Source organism: Tenrec ecaudatus, chromosome 8 (assembly GCF_050624435.1).
Source record: "Tenrec ecaudatus isolate mTenEca1 chromosome 8, mTenEca1.hap1, whole genome shotgun sequence".
Lineage (NCBI taxonomy): Eukaryota > Metazoa > Chordata > Mammalia > Afrosoricida > Tenrecidae > Tenrec > Tenrec ecaudatus.
In genome coordinates, this window is record NC_134537.1 from 156,628,909 (window position 1) to 156,649,000 (window position 20,092).

The 20,092-nt window shown below is 41.7% G+C and overlaps 1 protein-coding gene across 1 annotated transcript in view; it reads left to right on the forward strand.

Annotated features, from left to right (window-relative positions):
- The window catches only part of NBAS (NBAS subunit of NRZ tethering complex), a 383,893-nt gene that overhangs the window by 227,845 nt on the left and 135,956 nt on the right, over positions 1 to 20,092 (forward strand). Inside the window, exons 37-39 of the mRNA XM_075557089.1 lie at positions 2,181 to 2,294; positions 2,607 to 2,730; positions 19,732 to 19,808. Of these exons, the coding sequence (XP_075413204.1) occupies positions 2,181 to 2,294; positions 2,607 to 2,730; positions 19,732 to 19,808 (315 nt within the window). The remainder of the gene's footprint in view (positions 1 to 2,180; positions 2,295 to 2,606; positions 2,731 to 19,731; positions 19,809 to 20,092) is intronic.

Sequence of the window (20,092 nt, forward strand, 5' to 3'; positions counted from 1 at the left end):
GGTACTGAGTAATATTTTTCTGAAAAGGGGTTGGTAGATGAAGTAAGGCTTGGAACATAGTTGTGTCAGTTTACTGTAAGTTGGAGATGATTCCATGCAGTGTCTGTTCCGGTTCGGGGAATTGGTGAGGGGATGGGTGACGGAGTGATTCAGTTTGCGTAGGGTCCTTTGCCTTAGGATGCTTTCTTTTGCTGTCAGTAGGTCGCCTGGCCCTTGTTAGACTCAAGCAGGGGAAATAAAGCAGGATGAAGTCTGTCTAAAGTTTAAGGAAGCTGAGGGCATTTTGGTTAAGACCACTTCACATCTGGCTTCACGATGAGTGGTGTCTTGTTGGACTGAACTCGCTGGCAGTGAATTTGAGTTTGAGTCCCCAGTCACAGGGCACGGTGGCACTGTTCATTACACAGAAAACTAAGCCAAGGCCACTGTCATATTCCAATCTCAGTTCATCTTAAGTTCACCTGGTAATCGAGCTGTCAGGTAACTGGTGTCTGCTAAGTGACTTTGTCCAAAGGAAAAGTAACTTCTCCTATCTTTAAATGACAGGAAGTAGCTTTGCAACCTGGAGCAAAGCACTCCCAGAACTTAGCTGTCACCCTCTTGCAGAACCTGGGAATGATTGCTGGGTTCCTTAAGCATGGTGTTTCAAGGAGACTCCCAGGTCCACGAGGAAGCGTTCTTGGGTTGTCAGACTGGCAAGGGACTCGTGGAAGATTTTGAAATGATGTACATTTTGAAAGGAGACTTGGTATATTGGTGCTTACGTGCCCCTTTCTGCTCACCCAAAGGTCAGCAGTTCAAACCCACCAGCTGCACCACATGAGACAGACGAGGTAGTCTGCTTCCATCAGGATTTATGAAGCAGCTTTATGTGTCCTTTAGGGTCGCTATGAGTTGGGATTGATCTGAAAATGTATATTTTAAATGTTTTGAATTTTGAACATGACTCAAAAGAGGCAGAGAAAAAATGTACAGATTTTTAAAGTTAATACCTGGAGAAAAGGATGCAAAAAGTCTTTCCCGTTTTGCATCTGGGGGAGGTTTTTCGTTTTCTTTTTGGAGCTGCGTGGGAACTTGTCCTTGCAGCATACACGTGTCTTATCTAAAGGGTGATCTGGGGGAGGGTGATTCTGTTCTGTGAGCCATTTACTGGACTGTAAAGGGCAGCGGGGTTTCTTAGTCTCTGTTGTTTCTCTGGAACAACGGCTCAGGAAATACTTGGTATTCTCAAGAGTGGGAATGGTGGAGGAGTCGGGAAGGATGAAGGGTGCTCAGCCATAACTTCTTGGTCTTGTGTTGAACTGGTAAGGTCTCAGAGGGCCTTGAAAGGACTACTTGGATCTAACAAGGTAGTCGTTATGGACAGGGCTCTCGTTGGGAGAAAAGGACATCAGTTTAGTGGGAGTAGAGTGTTTGCGAGCTCGAATAGAAAAAGATAACATTTTAAGGACTGCAGGTTGGCAAAGATTGGTGAGACCCCAAGACCATGGCCCTGAATCACTCTTCCAGTCTGGGACTGAACTGACCTCCCATTTAGAATCGTCGTCTATTTAAGTTCCAAAGGGCAGTGAGTACCCAAGGACCAAGGCCAGAGAGAGGGTGAGGCAAGATGGAGGACAGTTAACCGGAAACATGGAGAGGAAGAGAGTTAGGCTGCTGGTCCGTGGAGGTGATTGCAGCGGATGAATTGTAGCAAAATGTGTATGAACTGTTGAATGTAAAAGTGATGCTCTGCTCTGTAAACCATCACTGAATTCACCATATAAAGTTTAAAAACACAACAACTGCACTACAAATTTGGATTTTATGCTGTTGTGAGTTTGCATTATTCAAACCCACTAACAGTTTTTCAAACAGGGAATCAACATGTACAGAATGTTTTGAATGATTTCTCTGACTGACTGTTGTGTGGAGAACTGACCCTGCGGGCGTGTAAAGCTGGCCATTCTAGTGTCTCTGATTCATTGATGTCAGAGTGACCAGAATCTCCAAAAGGCACCTGCAGGGTGAGGGTAAAGTGCTGTTCTCCGATTGTACTTTACTATTCTTACATTGTCTGCTGTGTATCCATGTCCCGGACTCGCTGACACAGAAAGCGCTGTGATCAGTTCCTCCTGAAAGGAGCCTTTCTCTCTCACAAACATCTTGTTTCTTCATTGTCTTCATTTTGTTCTACTTAGGAGCAGGACTTTGGTGGTGCTTATCACAGTGGAAACACAGCTAATGAGGATCTAGAAAAACAAGGCTGTCATCCGTTTTATGAATCTGTTATCTCCGATCCTTTTGTCACTGAGGTAAGCAAAGGTGCCCAAGGATGTAAGGTTTCACTGTCACGCTGCTATGGCCAGGTAGAAAAAAACCAAAAAATTTCTGAAAATGTGCTCTTTTTGCTTTGCTCATTATATAATTAGTTTTATGTCATTTATTTCACATTTATTAGGACATCTTACGAGATTAAAGTCTAACATTTTTTACTTTAGTAAGGGAGAAAGTATTATTCACGTCAGCACAACAGAAAATGGTGGTTTCTGATATATGTTCATATAAAAAGAAGTTCTAATGTGTTCACCACCCTCTGAAGCTGTGTGACTGCCTCTCTTGTCTAGTCGGAAGGGACCTACGACACCTATCAGCACATTCCAGCAGAAAGCTTTGCAGAAGTCTTGCTGAGAACTGGGAAACTGACAGAGACGAAAAGTGAAGGGGAAGAAGGATTTCCAACAACAGAAGGTAAGAATGCAAGGCCTGTTTCTTCCACAGAGTCTGACCCAGTGATGGAGTGGTGACAAGTCGCGTGGCTCACTACGCAATCAGAAGTTCGAAACTCCCAGCATCTCTGCAGGACAAGGAGAGGGTCTACTCCTGTAAAGAGCTACGGCCTCCAAAACCCATAGAGACAGCTCTACCCTATCCTGTAGGGTCGCCGTGTGCCACCATCATTGGCATCGACGATGGCAGTGGAACCCATGTTAGGAGACTCATGAGAACGTATGACTGAATGGAAAGTAAGCCTCCATCCTGCTGAGTCAGTTTCCACTCAGAGTCCTTGTTGGACAGAGTAAAAGTGACCCATCGGTTTCCAGTGCTCCCCAGTCACTGCTTCCATAAGCATTGATTGTGCATACAAACAAGCGAATCCACAATTAATGCTCATGTCAAGTGAAACATGCATTGGGTAAAATCTGCTGCTCAAGACCTCTGTTGAGTGTGGAGATACTTAATAATAAGGAATTGATGAGATAAATTAGATAAAATCCTGGCGTTTACATTATTTTCATAGAGAGTGGTAAAAAGGGTTCAGTAAATCCTTATTTATGTCATGCTTTTATGTGTTAATTAACAATTTAAGTGTGTGCTTCATAGACTGTATAGATACATATTTTATCTTAAGGATTTTCTTGCTCATGGCATATCTTCCAGTGTAGAATTCCTTGGAATAAAGTCAATGCATGCAAGTTTAACAAGGATTGCTTATCATTTTTACTTTCTCTCTAGCCTTCTCACTTCTTTACCCACTTTCTGGATGGATCCCTGGACCATTTTTCCTTCAGTTCACGCTGCTCTGCTGTCCTTAGTGAAATCCTCATGACTCAAAGGCTGCTAAAGCTCTGGCTGCTTTGCCTGCCTTCCAGGCATCTCTAAGAAGGGGAGGTGGGAGAGAGAATAGTTTTCTTGAAAATCTTACCCACAGCCTTTTCTGACATACTATTGACCATCATTAACTGCCAATAATTCTGGATGGCATTTTTTTTAACTGAAAACATGGGTTATTAAAAAAGTTGGATTCTATTATTGGAGAGAAAAAGAACATTTTACCAGGACTAGAAGTACCACTTTCCCTTATGCCCAATAATGTAAATGATTTTTAATATATAGTTTTCTTTCAATTTCTTTTGCAATTGACACGAGGTGAGGCGAACACCACTTCTCTGCCCTCACTCCTGGGCCTCGTGGATGCAATCTCGAATTTTTCTTTGTTAGGCTCTTCTCATTTCTTAGGTGAAGGCTTTTCCAGATCGTCCTGTTTCTGAGATCAATAAACTCATGGTTGATGGGTACATTGATTCATTCGAAAGGTACTGTCAAAGGTACGGTACGTCTTGCAGCTGATGCTGAGTGTTCGTAAAGATTATGACTGCATTGTTGTTCACTCTGGGTTTTACGTTCTTTATCACTTTTTTGTTGTCTTGCATAAGTTGCCTGTGGATTAGCTTATAATATTCACTAGTTTATACAGATAGAATCCGAGACCTTAAGAAAACACGGGGATAGAAGTGGACATATCACCTGCTGATTGGTATAATAATGAGTTGAATTAATAATCAAACAATTTGCAACAACTAGCTCATGTAATATTTGGGTATATCGTTTGGTTTGGAAAGTACACGCGACTCTGAGTATCTAGAATACAAGAATTCTTATGAGGAAAACGGAAAGAGCTGTAGGGGAGACTTTGAAAGATGAACGTCTTCTCCGAGGAGACCCTCTCAAATGGTTCCTCTGTGTGTTAAGGGTTTTGGTGTTTCCTTAGCTGCTTCTCAAGAGAGAGGTCCCTGTGACGCCTCCGCTTTCTTTCTTTTTTCTATTTATTGATCATTTTATTGGGGCCTCTTACAGATGAACAATCCATAAATCAGTTACATCAAGCGAACTTGTACAGATGCTGCCATCATGTCAAAACATTTCCCCACTGCTTCTCAAGATCCTCCGAGTTCTTGATCATCTTTGTGATAGGAACGAAGTGATGAACTGTCACAATGATCTCAGGACTTAAAGCAAGAGGAGTGGTTTTCTGTGGAGCCGGGTGGAGTCGGGGAAACATACTTGATGGGGAATTCGGGGAAGCGTCTCTAGTTCCCTGTGCAACCCTGTGTGTGTTATGCACTGAAGAAATGGCCATCCAGCACCTATGAGTTTAGAATGTCCAAGGAATTTAGGATGCAATGTTGCAGTCGTCGCTGTCTTTTAAAGTGCTTGCAGTCAGTGGGAGGTAGGCATCGCTGTGCGACATGCCATGATGGACAAACACAGAGGCGATGGGGTGAGAGAAGTGTGAACTTAGTGCAGAGCGGCTCGCGGAGGCTTCTTGTAGCTGATAATCCTTTCTTCCTTTTTTATAATCATTTTATTGGGGCTTATGCAGCTCTTGGCTGAGCTGATAATCCTTTGCCTGAATTCTGGCAATTAGGAAGCGTTACCTAGATGAAGATGAATGGTTAGGGTGGGAGAAGGATGAATCAGGGAAGAAGAAGGGACACGTGTTATGAAGAGGGGATCAGCTTCACGGAACCAAAGAAGATAATACACTGTGGTTTGTGAGAATTTTGTAAATGATGCTAGCATCTAGTTTAGCCGTTCTCAACCTGTGGGTCACGACCCCTTTGGGGGGTCGAATGACCCTTTCACAGGGGCCGCCCAATTCATAACAGTAGCAAAATTACAGTTATAAAGTAGCAACGAAAATAATGTTATGGTAGGGGGGGGTCACTACAACATGAGGAACTGTATGAAAGGGTCACGGCAGAAGGAAGGTTGAGAGCCACTGGTCTACGGTGAAGAAATGAGGCGACGGGAGTTACGCAGGGGAAGCAAGGCCTGCGTGCCCAGTGAAAGCTTGAACCCATTACTGAAAGCTATGGAGATTTCTGTGCACTGACTGCTGTTTACTGTTTGCCTCACTGTAGCGGCCCCATGATTGACATAGGCACAGCAGCTGCTGTGGTCCTTCACGGACTGTCACTTAGCATTTGCCGTGGCGGTGCTCCCGTTCCCGCACCGGCTTAGCTGACCCCGTGGCTCACATGGGTGTTCTTGCACCACAGTGCGCATTCGACATGGCTCTGGAATTCATTCTGATTTCTAAGGATACGGCAAGTGCACTTCTGACCCAAAGGGTTTCCACGGCTCTAAACCTTTGAGGTGCCCATTCTCGCCATAGTTTCTTAGGTGATGCGTTATAACTCTGGACCACATGCTTGCGGCTATAATCCAATATGAGTGAATTCCCCGCTATACTAGTGAGCAGGATTAAGGTGGGCTTAAGTCCTGATCTTTGTAGAGGGTGTGAACCAAGTCACAACCTTGTGTCCTTAGGGTTATCTGTTTAATACACCAATCTTCATTTCCCTTGGGGTTATTGTCAATCAAAAGACAGCCACACCTTCATGAAAGCCATTTCACAGGGTGTCAGGGCTCCAAGGGGGACCGAGGGAGCGTCTGCTCCCGTCAAGAGTGACAGTCTCAGAAACCCGCAGCGGCACCTCCGCCTGCCCTGGAAGGCCGCCATGAGTCAGGAATGGCAGTGAGCGTGGTTGGGCTAAGAGTACGGTGACCAGATTTTAACACTGGTAAAAAGGGACACCAGCAGGACACCATTGATAAAACTCATCTCTTGGTGAAATAGCCACATGGCAGCCGAAAACCGTATACCCTAGCTTGTCATGCATTCTTTCCAAAAATTGGGACTTTTAAAAAACGCCCCGGGACACGGGAAAAATTGTTAAAAATCGGGACATTTGGGCCCATCTCCAACAGAGAGGGCAAGCCATATTGGCCGTTGGAAGAGTATGCTCCAGATCTCAGTCTGAAGGGGCAGAGGCAGGAATCACAGGTGCCAGAGACTGGCAGGAAGACTCGGAATGAGCCAAAGGAGCTGCCCCGAGCCTGTGGGACTATGAGACAGAGTGACAGGCAGGCTGCCCAGTCCAGGAAGGCCCAGGGACCATGCGACTGAGAGGCTGAGGACCAGAGAGAGACTTGATTGTTGGCTGAGGAGAGGTGTTGCTCTGGACCAGTGACCGCGTCCTTACTGTTTACTGACCCTGGCTTGTGCTAACCTATTAGCCTAACGAATACATCTCCGCAGTCTGGAGTGTTGTCTGCGAGTTCCGAGTGGGCACTGCGATGACCTGTTGAAGCCAGCACAGAGGTAGAGGAGTGCCGTGGCCTCACAGAAGGTAAAGAAGGATGGAGGCCGGAGGCGTGTCTGACCCCTGCCTCGTGGCTCTAGGAAAAACAGAGGAGGCGGATAGGGCGCCCACACCATTGCCTGCAGTCTTTCTGCAGGCAGACTGCCATCCTCTCTCCTGCAGATTGGCTTGGTAGGCTAGTGGGTTCAACATGCTGGCTGGCCTTTCTAGTAGCAGCCAAATGAAGGCTCAATCTTTACGCTACCAGGGCTCCTTGCCAGGCACCTCCTTCAACCACATAAGGCCTTCCCCTGGTTTTCAGCCCTGCCTTGGTGGTCTCAGCCCTGGTTAGTTATTGCAAACATGTTGTTGTTAGTGGCCCTGACTCTCGGTGACCCCGCACCCAACAGGAGGGATCCTTAGCCCGTGCGGTGCTGTGTCCAGGATGGATGGAACCATTGTGATCCGTAGGTAGAATCATTTCGGACATGTTTAAGAAATCCTGAAGCCTGAACACCGTAGTAGACCATTTATTCCCTAATCTCTAGAGTGAGGCTCAGGTGTCATATTTTTTAGCTATTACATAGGTGATTCTCTTGTGAAGCTATGATTAAGAGTTTTGGGAAAGTTTCCCCGATGCAGCTGGAGTCCCTAGCAACCATATATCCGCTCCTCAAAGTGCAACACACTTGCTCACCTGGCAACTTGGAGAAAATTATCTGTATCTTTTAAGCCTACATCTGGTCTCCCAAACTTAAATACCCTCATTCCCACACCCTGAGGGGCATGCTAGGGGAGGGTGCTACTTTCACGCATAGGTACAAAAGCATGTTTTCAATGATAACAGAGCTGTTGGCTAAGCTGACTCCAAGTTCTCGGGAGTATGTATACTATTCTTGGTAGTGTCAGGAGATTTTAAAGGGGCGCAAGGATTTTCCATCTGTTTCTTTAAATAGTCGTTTTTTTTTTATCATCATACTCTACTAAGGGAAAGAATCTAAGTCCCCCAAAGAATTTTCAAATACTGTCGAATTTAATAGGAAAAAACACCCCTTTGGAATACCTACTGAGTATACTAAAGAACCTTGGCGCACTGTGCATTAGGTGTTGGGTAGTTAGCCTGGAGGTCGGTAGTTCAATCCCACAGCCACTCTGAGGGAAAAAGATGGATGAAGCTTAGGAAAGGATCTAAAAAATTTTAATTATAGAGATTATTTTAATCGTCATCTATTTTCTTTACCTGTGAATTTATGATTATGAAGTCTTTCCACAATTACTATTTTATTTGACATATTTTAATAATGCCAACATCAGGAGCAGGTCTCCTTGGTTATTTTATGAAGTATTTGTTTAAAATATTCTCAAAATTGAAGATACACCTAGGTTAAATGACCCAAATTAAAAGTCATGGCAAATTTTGCATGCTGGCTTTGCTTCAAAAGTAGGTCATAATGCAAATAAAACTTCCCTACATGATCAGACTCTCCAACTTTTTAAATAAAATCAATGAAAAGAGTTTTATGAAAATTAGCTGAATAAAATTGATCATTATTTATTTAGTTAAATGAATGATTTAATGACTAATGATTTCCAAATCAATAATAAGTGCAGCTCTCCTCTGTGAATTTAGCTCTGATATTAAATTTATCAAAGAGCTCTTTCCAGAGGCACTTATTTTGTACAGAATGAGTGCAGAGAAGCTTAGGCATGGAATCCATCTTTATTTGGCTGAGTTGACTAGAGAAACAAATCCAGAGACACTCATGTGTGTAAAAGTGAACTTTGGCCCGTCCTGCGGGTCATCAACAGTATGGGTACCTGAAAGAGGCACTTAGAATGAAGATGGGCAAGAGACGCAGAGAATGGAGACAAGACAGGAGTCTGATCAAGTCTCGTTTATTGAGCTGAGAGCAGGAGCTTAAATAGCCAGCGAAGGGCGGGCACCATTACGTCATATGGAAATAAGGTATAGCTGGAGTAGCCAATAGTCATGCACCTACCAAATGGCGGGCATTTGTGCTCAAACAGGTTCGTTTGCTAATGAGGCATACTGGGCGCCTGGTAGAAGTGCCGCCGGATGTGTGTTATCCAGTGAGTGCAGCGGCTGCTAGCAATTGAGCACCAATCCTAGCAAAGGTCAAGTAACTAATGACCGCAGGGGAAACAAGGGCAGGAAGACCACTAGGCACAATTTATATGACAGAAAACCGAGAGTAAATACATGAAGGTAGTATATGGCTTTTGATCCAGGGCTGAGGGACATGAAGTTCCCTACAGAACTTTATATCAAATGCAATTTTTATATTGAGAAAACATCTAGTATGTTGAGCAGACTATCTACCACATTTATATCTCTACCAAATTTAATTAATTTTTGCATATTTCAAAGTATATTGAGAAAACGTCCCAGCCCAGTCCAAATCAAGTCCCTAAGTGTGACACTAGCCCATGCATCCCACACTGTTCTATAAATTCATCTTTAGACTCACACAGCACATGCAAGCATGCTCAAGGCAGGAAGATCACAAGCCAGTGGGAGAAACAGTCTTGTGGATGCCATGCCAGTGGCAGCATCTCAGTGTTGGTGCAAACTTCCACATGGCTTCCCCAGCTCTCTAAGTATCTCCTCCACGGGAGGGTGAAGCAGAGTGTGGCCCCCTCCAGTGAGAACAGAGAGGAAGTTCCAAGAAACCTCAGGAGAAGGCCACACCCACAAGGAGGCACCATCAGCCTGTGACCTAATTGATAGGCTAGACCCATCCCTTCACTCATGCTCAAGTTGACATGATATTATGGAACTGCCATACCATATGATTTTGATTGTGTGTTACTTTTATGGAAAATGCATTGTACTGGAGGGAAGGTTAGAGGGGGAAAAGGACAGATACCAAGGGCTCAGGAGAAAGAAAATGTTTTGAAAATGATGATGGCAACATATGTACAAATGTGCTTGACACGATGGATGGATGGATTGTGATAAGAACTGTACGAGCCCCCAATTAAAATCATTGTACTCAATTTTTGAGAACCAGCATGACTAATTAAATTCATACAACTGCTAAGTATAGGGTAGATCTTTTTTTGTTGTTATCCTAAATAATATTATAAAGTCACTATGGCTGAAATCTACCGCTTCCATGACATCTGATGGACCCCCATTGAAACTGGTCAGTCAACTTCATCTCCTCTCTAATAATTTTTTCGCACATTGCTTTAGATCAGCAGTTCTCAACCCGTAGGTCGCGACCCCTTTGGGGATTGAATGGCCCTTTAACTGGGCTCACCCTATTCATCACAGTAGCACAATTACAGTTATGAAGTGACAACAAAAATAATTTTATGGTTGTGGGGGAAGTCACCACAACATGGGGAACTGTGTTAAAGGGCTGTGACTTTAGGAAGGTTGAGAACCACTGCTTTAGATGGTTATAAATTCAGATTGGAAAGCTCCCTACATGTGGGGCTTGATTTTTCCCTTGCAAGAGCCCTTTGATCTCATGGAGGATTGCTGGGAAAGACTGAATGCCAAGAGGTGGAGAGGGGATTGGTGCTCCCTGTTTTCTCCAGCAGCTGAGTGGTTCTTGCTTAGGAGAGCTCAGTGAGCTTGTGGAGAAATCAGCTGCGATCTGTGCGTGTGTGTGCGCGTGCGTGTGTGTGTGTAAAACATGCCAAGAGATAACTTCAGTAACAGACTGTGTTAAAGGTTAGAGAAGGGGCATATTATCCCCTGCTTTGTAGCATACTTGAAGGCTAGACTATTTCAAGTCTTGGGGTCAGCCCGGAGGGCTTAAACTTGTTGGAGGCCAGAAACTCAACTGGTTGCAGTAATGGAGGGGAGGCCTATTTCTCCAAAACCACCTGTTCAGAGGAATTAGTAATAACAGGCAGGTGAGTTGCAGCGCTGACATTATCTGAGAGGATTTTTTTTCTCTTTTGCTAAGAAAACCTATGAATGCACCAAAGAGTTGAAAGCAACTTTGCAATAAACCTCTGTATACCCTCCACTTGGATGCTACAATTAACATTTCATGGAACTTGCTGTCATGCATACTGTCTTGTTGTTGAGCAGACTATCTACCATGTTTATCTCGCTACCGAATTTAATTAATTTTTGACATATTTCAAAGTAAGTTGAAGATATCCCCAAATAATGAACTATGCATATCTTTAATTAAAGTCAGTTTTTCTTATTTTATTAATGACATGAAATTTACATACGAAACCCAGAAATCTCAAGTGTGCTTATCAATTCTGATAAATGTAGCCCCTCCGCACCTCTAACTCCTGTTAAGATACAAACATTATCATTACCCCAGAAACCTTATACCTCTTACTAATAAACCTCCTCCTTATACTTTCTGGAAGACAATCAGTATTCTCATATTTCCCCCCACTGTTGATGTACTTTTGACTATTGGATGGCTTAATTAAATGGTGGAATTATGCAATATGTATTCTCTTGTATCAGACTTAAAACTTTTGAGAGTTCATGTATTCCATACATACTTTTTTTTTAAACTGAGTATTTTCATTGTATCAGATACCACTTTCTATTTATCCATTCTCATAAAAGGGCTGTTTCTGGCTTATGACTGAGAGAGCTATTATTAAGTCTTTATTGTGGCCATCACTTTTTGTTTCTCTTGGGTAAAATATAAGAAAGGAAATTCATATTCAAGAGGAAGGTGTTCCATTTGTTGTCGAAAAGAACATTTCAAGATCTATCTTGAAGTTCATGGTGTGATAGAATATCCATACAAGGAAATATAGTTCATACAACTATTTTTCACGTGTATGAACAAACCACTAAAGGTAATGAAGTTGCGGAATTCTACCAACTTTTTCAGTCAAATTAATCAAACATTATCAAGATGCCTAATAATTATTGGTTATTTGAAAGCAGAAGTTGGAAACAAAGGAGGAACAGTAGTAAAAAAATATGACCTTAGGGACAAGGGAAAAAACAACACCTGGTGATCTCATGATAGCACTTGATAAGACCACAACTTCTTCAGTGCTAATACCTTTCTTCAACAACAAATTGCCACGAAACATCTAGATTTCCCCAGGTGAAACATACAACAATCAAATTGACCACATTTGTGGAGAGAGATGAGGAGAAAGCTTTTAATATCAGCAGCCAAAATGAGGTCAGGAGCTGATGGTGAAACAGGTCGTTAATTGGGCAAATATAAGTTCGAATCAAAGTGGAAGAAAATAAAAATAAGTCCACAAGAGCCAAAATAAAACCTAGAGTATACCCCACTTGAGCTTGAGACCATGTCAAGGACAGGTTTGATGTGTTGAACATTGACGTTAGCAGAAGCGATGAACTGTGGGATGACTTCAAAAACATCATAACAGGATAGCAAAAGAGGATCGAACAGACCAATGGGAAAAACTATCAAAGTGGATGTTCAAAGAAACAAGCTTGTACCCTCACAAAGCAGCTAAAGCAAATGGGAGAAATGATGAAAAGGGAACAGAAATTTTTAAAGGGCAAGTCAAGAAGACAAAGCATTGTAATGAAGTATGCACAGCCCTGTAAGTAGAAAAGCAAAGGGAACAACGTGCTCAGAGCTGTAGGGTGGGGACCAAGGCCTGAATTTCAGTATTGCAGAAGTTTATGGCCAATGTTTTGATGCACGAAACATATAAAAGCGTACACAGAATCAATGTGCCAAAAAATAACTGATCAATGTGAAACCATTTAAAGAGGTAGCATGTCATTGGGAGCCAATGATACTGGAAAAAGAAAATCCAACCTGCACTGACAGCATTATCCCAAAACAAGGCTCAGGGAATTGATGGAATACTAATTAAAATGTTTCAATAAACTGATGAAGTACTGGAAATACTATCCTATGTCAAGAAATTTGGAAGACAGCTACCTGACCAACTAACTGGAAGAGACCCATATTTGTATTCATTTCACTGAAAGGTTATCCATCAGGATATGGAAATTACTTAACAATGTCAGTAATATAGTAACCCTGGGAGCAAAGTAGTTATGCATTGAGCTGCTAATGACAGATCCAGCAGTTCGAAACCACCAGCTGGTCTGAGGGAGAAAGACGAGGCCTTCTACCACCATAACGAGCTACAGTTTGGAAACTCACAGGGACAGTTTACTATGCCCTAGAGGGTCGCAATGAGGCAGAATTGACTCGATAGCAGTGAGTTTGTTTGCTTAGTTTTGATCATTAATATCTCATTTAAGTTAAATTTTGTTAAAGATCATTTAGCAATGGTTGTAGTAGAACATAGTGAACTGCCATCAATTCCATCTAGATTCTGAAGAGGCTGCCGTTGTTGATGTCAGAGAGATCTTAGCTGGAAGCAGAGAATACTAGAATGATGCTTATTTGCATTTTATTGACTGTGCAGAGGCATTTGTGTGGCTCATAACAAACTATGAATAGCCCTGAGAAGAGTGGGAATTCAAGAACACTTCATTGTGCTGGTGTTGTCTGTGTATCAAGAGGCTGTCATTTAAATAGAATAAGGAAATAGTGCACGGTTCAGAATCAGGAAAGTGTACGTCAGATTCATATCCATTCATTATTCTTACTTAGCTTGCATGCCAAGCAACTAATCAGAGAAGCTGGACTACGTGGAGCGGAAGGTGACATCAGTATGGGAGGAAAGCTTGTTAACCTCTCCAATATTCAGGCATTACAACCTTTTCAAAGGTAGGAGGACTTGAAAACAGCTTTCAGTGTGATTGCAACTCAAGTGTAAAGAAAGCTAAAATCCTCCCAACTGGATGACTAGATAATACCTTAATTAACAGAGAAAATATTGAAGTTGTCAAGGAATTCATCGTACGTGGATTTTCAATCAATGCTCATGGAAGCAGCCGTCAAGAAATCAAAGCATGGTTTGCATTGGGCAGATCTGCTGCACGAGACCTATTTAAAGTGTTGGGGAGCAAATATGTCACTATTTCAGTCACGTCATATGCTTGTGAAAGTTGGACATTTTTCTGTAGGCATTTGGACATCCTGTCACCTCACCAAGAATGACAAGGAAGGAATGAGACAGCCAGGGTGCAGTATAGCACTGACGAAACACAACCTTCCTCTAGTTCTTTGATGCTCCCCCACTCCACCCCTATCATGACCCCAGTTCTATCTTACAAATCTGGCTAGACTGGTGCATGTACACTGGTAGAGCTAAGAGCTCTCAATCAACACATGGAATCCAGGACAGACTAAACCCCTCAGGAACAGCAATGGGAATAGTGATACCATGAGGGTAGGGGAAGGTAGAGGGGAGAACAGGTTAACCGATCACAATGATCTATGTATAAACACCCAGCAAATGATATAAGATATGAAAAGAATAAAAATTTAAAATTTATCAAGTGGTTACAAAGGTGGGAGGGTGGGGGAGGAAGGCAAAAAAGAGGAGCTGATACCAAGGGCTCAAGTAGAAAGACCATGTTTTGAAAATGATGATGGCAACATATGTACAAATATACTTTATACGATTGATATATGGATTGTTATGAGAGCTGTAGGAGTCCCAGTAAAATGATTCCTTTAAAAAAAAAGAAGGTTGGACATTGACTAAGGATGACTGCGGAAGAATTGATGCATTTGGGTCATGGTGATGAAGAAAGTACTATGCCATGCCAAAAGAATAAACAAATCTATCTTGGAAGAAGTGCAGTCAAAATGCCCCTTAGAAATTTAGATGGCAACACTTGGGCTCACATTATTAGTGTTATTAGCACAATCCAGTTCCTTGAAAAGGATATCTTCTTGGTAAAAAAGTTAAACCCACAAGAGGAAAACCATGAATGGGATTGATTGGCATAGTGGCTGCAACAATGGGCTCAAAAATAGCTGCGAGAATGGTGGGAGGGGCAGTGCTCCGTCCGTCTGTCACACTAAGGCTTGCCACGGGGCAGTGCTCCGTCTGTCGCACTAAGGCTTGCCACGGGGCAGTGCTCCGTCCGTCGCACTAAGGCTTGCCACGGGGCAGTGCTCCGTCAGTCGCACTAAGGCTTGCTACGGGGCAGTGCTCCGTCCGTCCGTCGCACTAAGGCTTGCTACGACATGGAACCGACTTAGTGGCATGTGGCATCCAAAGGCTGCTTTGTTCGCGTGTTGGCACAGGGCTGATGAAAAGGACTTTTTGTTCTTGAGATCTTCCAGAGAGAGATTATGAGGAATAACTAGATGAAACAATTCTTGAAGGCTCAGGAAAAAATATTAACAATCAATATTATCAATATTATTCAGGTCTAGCTGTTTTAAGTCTGTTTTTTTCTTCTTAATACATTTCCTCCATGTGCTCAAATGTAGTCATTAATTTATTAATAATTATGATTTATATGAAACAGAAGGTAATTGCATCTGTTGGAGCTGTGATATTTATTAATGGAAATATCTATTATCAATCACTTTTAGGGAGGAAATCAACGGAACAGAATAATCTAATTCCTCAAGTATAATGTTTCCATAGAAAGGAAGAAAACTTAAGTGGATGGCTTGTATATGATAGAGAAATGTGCATTTTACACACGTTGCCTCATTTAATAGTAATACATATATGTGGAGAATAGGATCAAAAGTCCTAAGTGCTTTAAAAACATCAAGGTTTTGCATCATTTATTTGGCATCACAACCCAAACTATACTGGCATGAGGCTATTTGCTTCTCCTGATTAGTGGGAGTATTCAAATATTTTGCAGCATAAGTACGAATATCTTTGACAATGGGATTCTCCCAAACCACACAGAAAGTATCGTGTCATTGATAGCGTATGTACAGTATAGAAAAAGAAAAGAAAAACAGTTACTGTTGATTCCAATTCTTGGCAAGCATGTGTGTCAAATTAGAACAAATTAGCTTTGAATGGCTGAGTTTTCTAACGTAGATTGCTGAGCCTTTCTTCCAAGACATTTCTGGGTATAGTTGAACTGCCAACCTGTCAGCTATTAGCAAAGTGAGAATATATGTACATTTAATTGGCTGAATTCTGTGGACAATTTGAGAAGGATTAGCTTCACTTTAAAATGCACATGCATGCACACACATGTAAGCACAAACAGTTTGCGTTTTAATTTATGTCTTCCATGTATACTCTACACCTGGCTAACAGTCCCTGGGGACTCTTACTTTTGGGAGCGGGAAAACACTGTTGGATATTACTAATAAAGTGGGTATATTGCCCACTGAGTGCACTGAAACAATTCTAGGGAGCTCCAAAAACAGATACCTTCACTTTATTGTTTTACTGTCCTTATTCTTATTACTTTTTGATACCTAAAGATGATGCTTTCTGTTCCAGAAAATAGTTGTATCCCAAGCCCACTAAGGTCATTCTAGTCTGTCCTATATATCTCACTTTATATTTTTAGCATCTAAATTTACACTTCATTTTTTAGTTTTTAATAGTGTTCTAGAATGTATTTGACAACTTTATATATCTTCTGTGTTCTCAGAATTATTTACACAAATTTGACTTAGGCCTTTTGCATTATATTTAATTATTTATGTGGAGGTGTTCTCTTCAACAAGTCCCACATTTATTGTTAAAAGTCAGGGACTCTCATTCTTCCTTGGAACTAGACCAATGTCTAGTTCAGAGATGGTTCTCAGTGAGATTAAATGAAGGAATAAATTTGGGTTGGACCTCGAAACAAGTAACTTGAATAAAAGCATCACGAAAAATTGTATGATTCCTTAGGAAACCTGAGATTGCCTGGTGGTCCATTTGATTGATAAGGTTTAGGACATTCATAAGAAATGAATATTTAGAGAATTGATCTTCTCATTTGCATAGTCACAATGGAATAAATTCTTGATCTCTTTTCCCCCTCAGGAAAATACTTTTTAGATAGTTTTGTTTTTAGGTTGGTTTCTCCTGATCCCAGCCTCATCCCCACTGTCCAGATAATCAGAAAAACTTAGATGATGCAGGAGACTTAGATATTTCCCTAAGACAGATATTATTAAGGACCTAAGTGCTCTTGACTGATACCCTTTAAGTGTTGGCAGTTCAGACACACCCAGGCGTGCCTCTGAAGAAAAGCCTGGTCACCAGCTTCCATGCAGGATGCAGCCCAGCAAAGCCCTGTCTGTCTGTCTGTCACACAGGGGCCTCCACAGCTCAGAGTCCACTGCACAGCAATGGGGTCGGTTGGTTGGAGGACACAACAAGGAAGACATCTCCTAGAAAATAGTCATAGGGTGTATTTCCACAGGCAGCTATCATTTGTTTTGGCTTGTTCACAAACTGTTCCTTGTCTTTAATGCAGATCCTCACAGTCAGTGTTCCTTGAAAATAAACGACTTACCTTGTGATTACCTTTGACTTGCTGTTTGTCACTAAGGTCCTAAATGAATGAAATACCTCTTATGCACACAAACATGAATGAAATACCTCTTAAGCACACAAACATCATGCCAACACAGGCTTGATTCTCTGTGTACTCTGTTTTCTTTTAAACTAAATTAGAGGTACGGCATTGACAGATTACTGCTTGCATAAAATTTTCTGTTGGAAAACATTGTTAATAGCTTTCCATCTGGGCTGCGAACCATAAAGTTAAAATGGTTTTATAACTTTAAGCCAGTCAATTTATGGCTTAAAGAGGAAGTTTTCTACTCCTGTAAGGAGTTATAGGAAGGGGGAGCCAACAAACCCAAGGACAAGGGAACAACAAGTGATCTAACATCAATGGTAAGGATGGCATGGGATGCCCGATGGGACTTGATCGAGTACAATGTAGCCGAGAGGAATTATTGAAAGCCAAATGCAGGTTTAACATGATAGTAGGATAAGAGGAAAATAAAAGGACAGAGGAAAGAACTGGGATGTGTAAATACAGGCAGGTACATATGTAAATATATTTGTATTTAGTGATAGGGGAATAGATCTATGCATATATATTTATATGTTAAGTATTAGGTAGCAGACTACCATTGGCCCTCTACTCAAGTTCTCCCTCAGTATAAGAACACTTTGTGCTGATAACCCTGTGTTTGTGATGCTCACCTTCCCGACACAATTTCTGAAGACAAAGTTGGAGCATAAGCGAATGTGGTAAAGAAAGCAGATGGTGCCCGGCTATCAAAAGATTTAGTGTCTGGGGTCTTAAAGGCTTGAAGATAAACAAGCGGCCATCTAGTTGAGAAGCAACAATGCCCACATGGAAGAAAAATACCAGCCTGTGTGATCATGAGGTGTTGATAGGGTCAGGTATCACGGCATCAAAGACCCGGAACAAAAAATCTTATTGATATGAATGAGGGGGAGAGTGGATTGGAGTGGAGACCGAGAGCCTATCTGTAGACAATTGGACATCCCCTTACAGAAGGGTCACAAAGAAGAGACAAGCCAGTCAGAGTGCAGTAGAGCACCGATGAAACATACAACTTTCTTCTAGATCTTTTATGCTTCCTCCTCCTGCTATCATGACCCCAATTTTTAAAAATCTTTTTATTAGGGGCTCATACAACTCTTATCACAATCACATCAATAGTGTAAAGCACATTTGTACATTCATTGCCCTCATCATTCTCAAAACATTTGCTCTCCATTTAAGCCTCTGGCATCAGGTCCTCATTTTATCTCCTCCCTCCACATTCCCCCTTCCCTCATGACCCCTTGATAATTTATAAATTATTTTGCATGACCCCAATTATACCTTATAAATCTGGCTAGACCCAGAGGATGTACACTGGTACAGATAAGATCTCAAACACAGGTAATCCAGGACAGATAACCCCTCAATATCGATGAGAGTAACGATATCATGAGTATAGGGGGAAGGTGGCGGGAGAAAGGGGGAACTGATCACAATGATCGACAAATAACCCCCTCCCAGGGGGATGAACATCAGAAAAGTGGGTGATGGGAGACAGTGGTAGTTGTAAGACAAGAAAAAAAATAGTAATTTATAAATTATCAAGGGTTCATGAGGATGGGAAGGAGGGGGAAGGAGACAAAATTGGGTCCAAGGGCTCAAGTAGAAAGAAAATGTTTTGAAAATGAATGTGCTTGACAACAATGCATGAGTGGATTGTGATAAGAGCCCCCAGTAAATAGATTTTTTAAAAAGTTAAAGTCTTGGAAAACCACAGGGACATTTCAATCCTTCCCTATTGGTTCACTACTAGTTGGCATCAGTTCAATGACAGTGAGTTTGGTTTGAGAGTTTGGGGGAAATCTATGAAGGTGTCATTGAAGGAAAGCAAGCATCATGTATATGCATATATATTATCAAGAAATCTTAGACATATATATGAAGTTTGATATTCTTAGAGGTAGCAAAACATGGTTTTCATTATAGTAATAATCAAAACGTGTTGATTATAGTAATAATTTGATTAACAACATTTATTTGATCATAGTAATAATCAAAGTTTGCATTCACCAATCTGCTTTTGCTTTTGCTTTCACAAATCTATTTTGTTTTCTAGTCTGTGATGCTCGCATGATCAGCTTTCTCATTGACTGTCATTGATACACATAATTTTTTTTATCATTATCCCAGTCTTTTCATACCAATAAATTCTCTGTGAGAAATAAACCTTGTTGCTGTGGGTACGTGTAGATGTTGCAGCTGTCCTGAGAACGATTCCCTCCAGTGTCGGGCGTGAACAGCCTGCTTTGAGCTAAGACAGGCTACCATTAGGCCTTGCTCCCTGGGATTAGTGTTTGGATGGTGCTGCGCAGCCTTTGATAAAGGATCCTTTGGGGTTAATGCCTGTGGAGTTGCTTAGAACTAAAACATGACATTTATTAATGCGGATGTAAGTCCTTAAGCAAATAACGCACGTCTTGTCTTGTTCGTTTCATTTTTCAGTTCTATTACAACTCGCCAGTGATGCTTTACCGAATGACATGACCTTGGCTCTGGCTTATCTTCTTGCTTTGCCACAGGTAAGTTTCCCCTTATCAATAACGGAGAGTTCAGAAATGAATGCATTAAAGATCGATGCAGAGAATTTTAATCAGCATTGTAATTTAAGTTCAATTGTTTATTTTAATACCTTTTGATAGCTTTTAAGTGCTGATAGGACCCTGGTTGGTATCCAGGAAGTGAATTCGTTGTTACCTCTAATACCAATCTTTAACACTGCTTTAAATGCATAGGATCTGTTTACTATGCATTCTGAATTTCACTGCGGCCACATTCAGGTGAGCTTGAGTTGATGTAGATATGA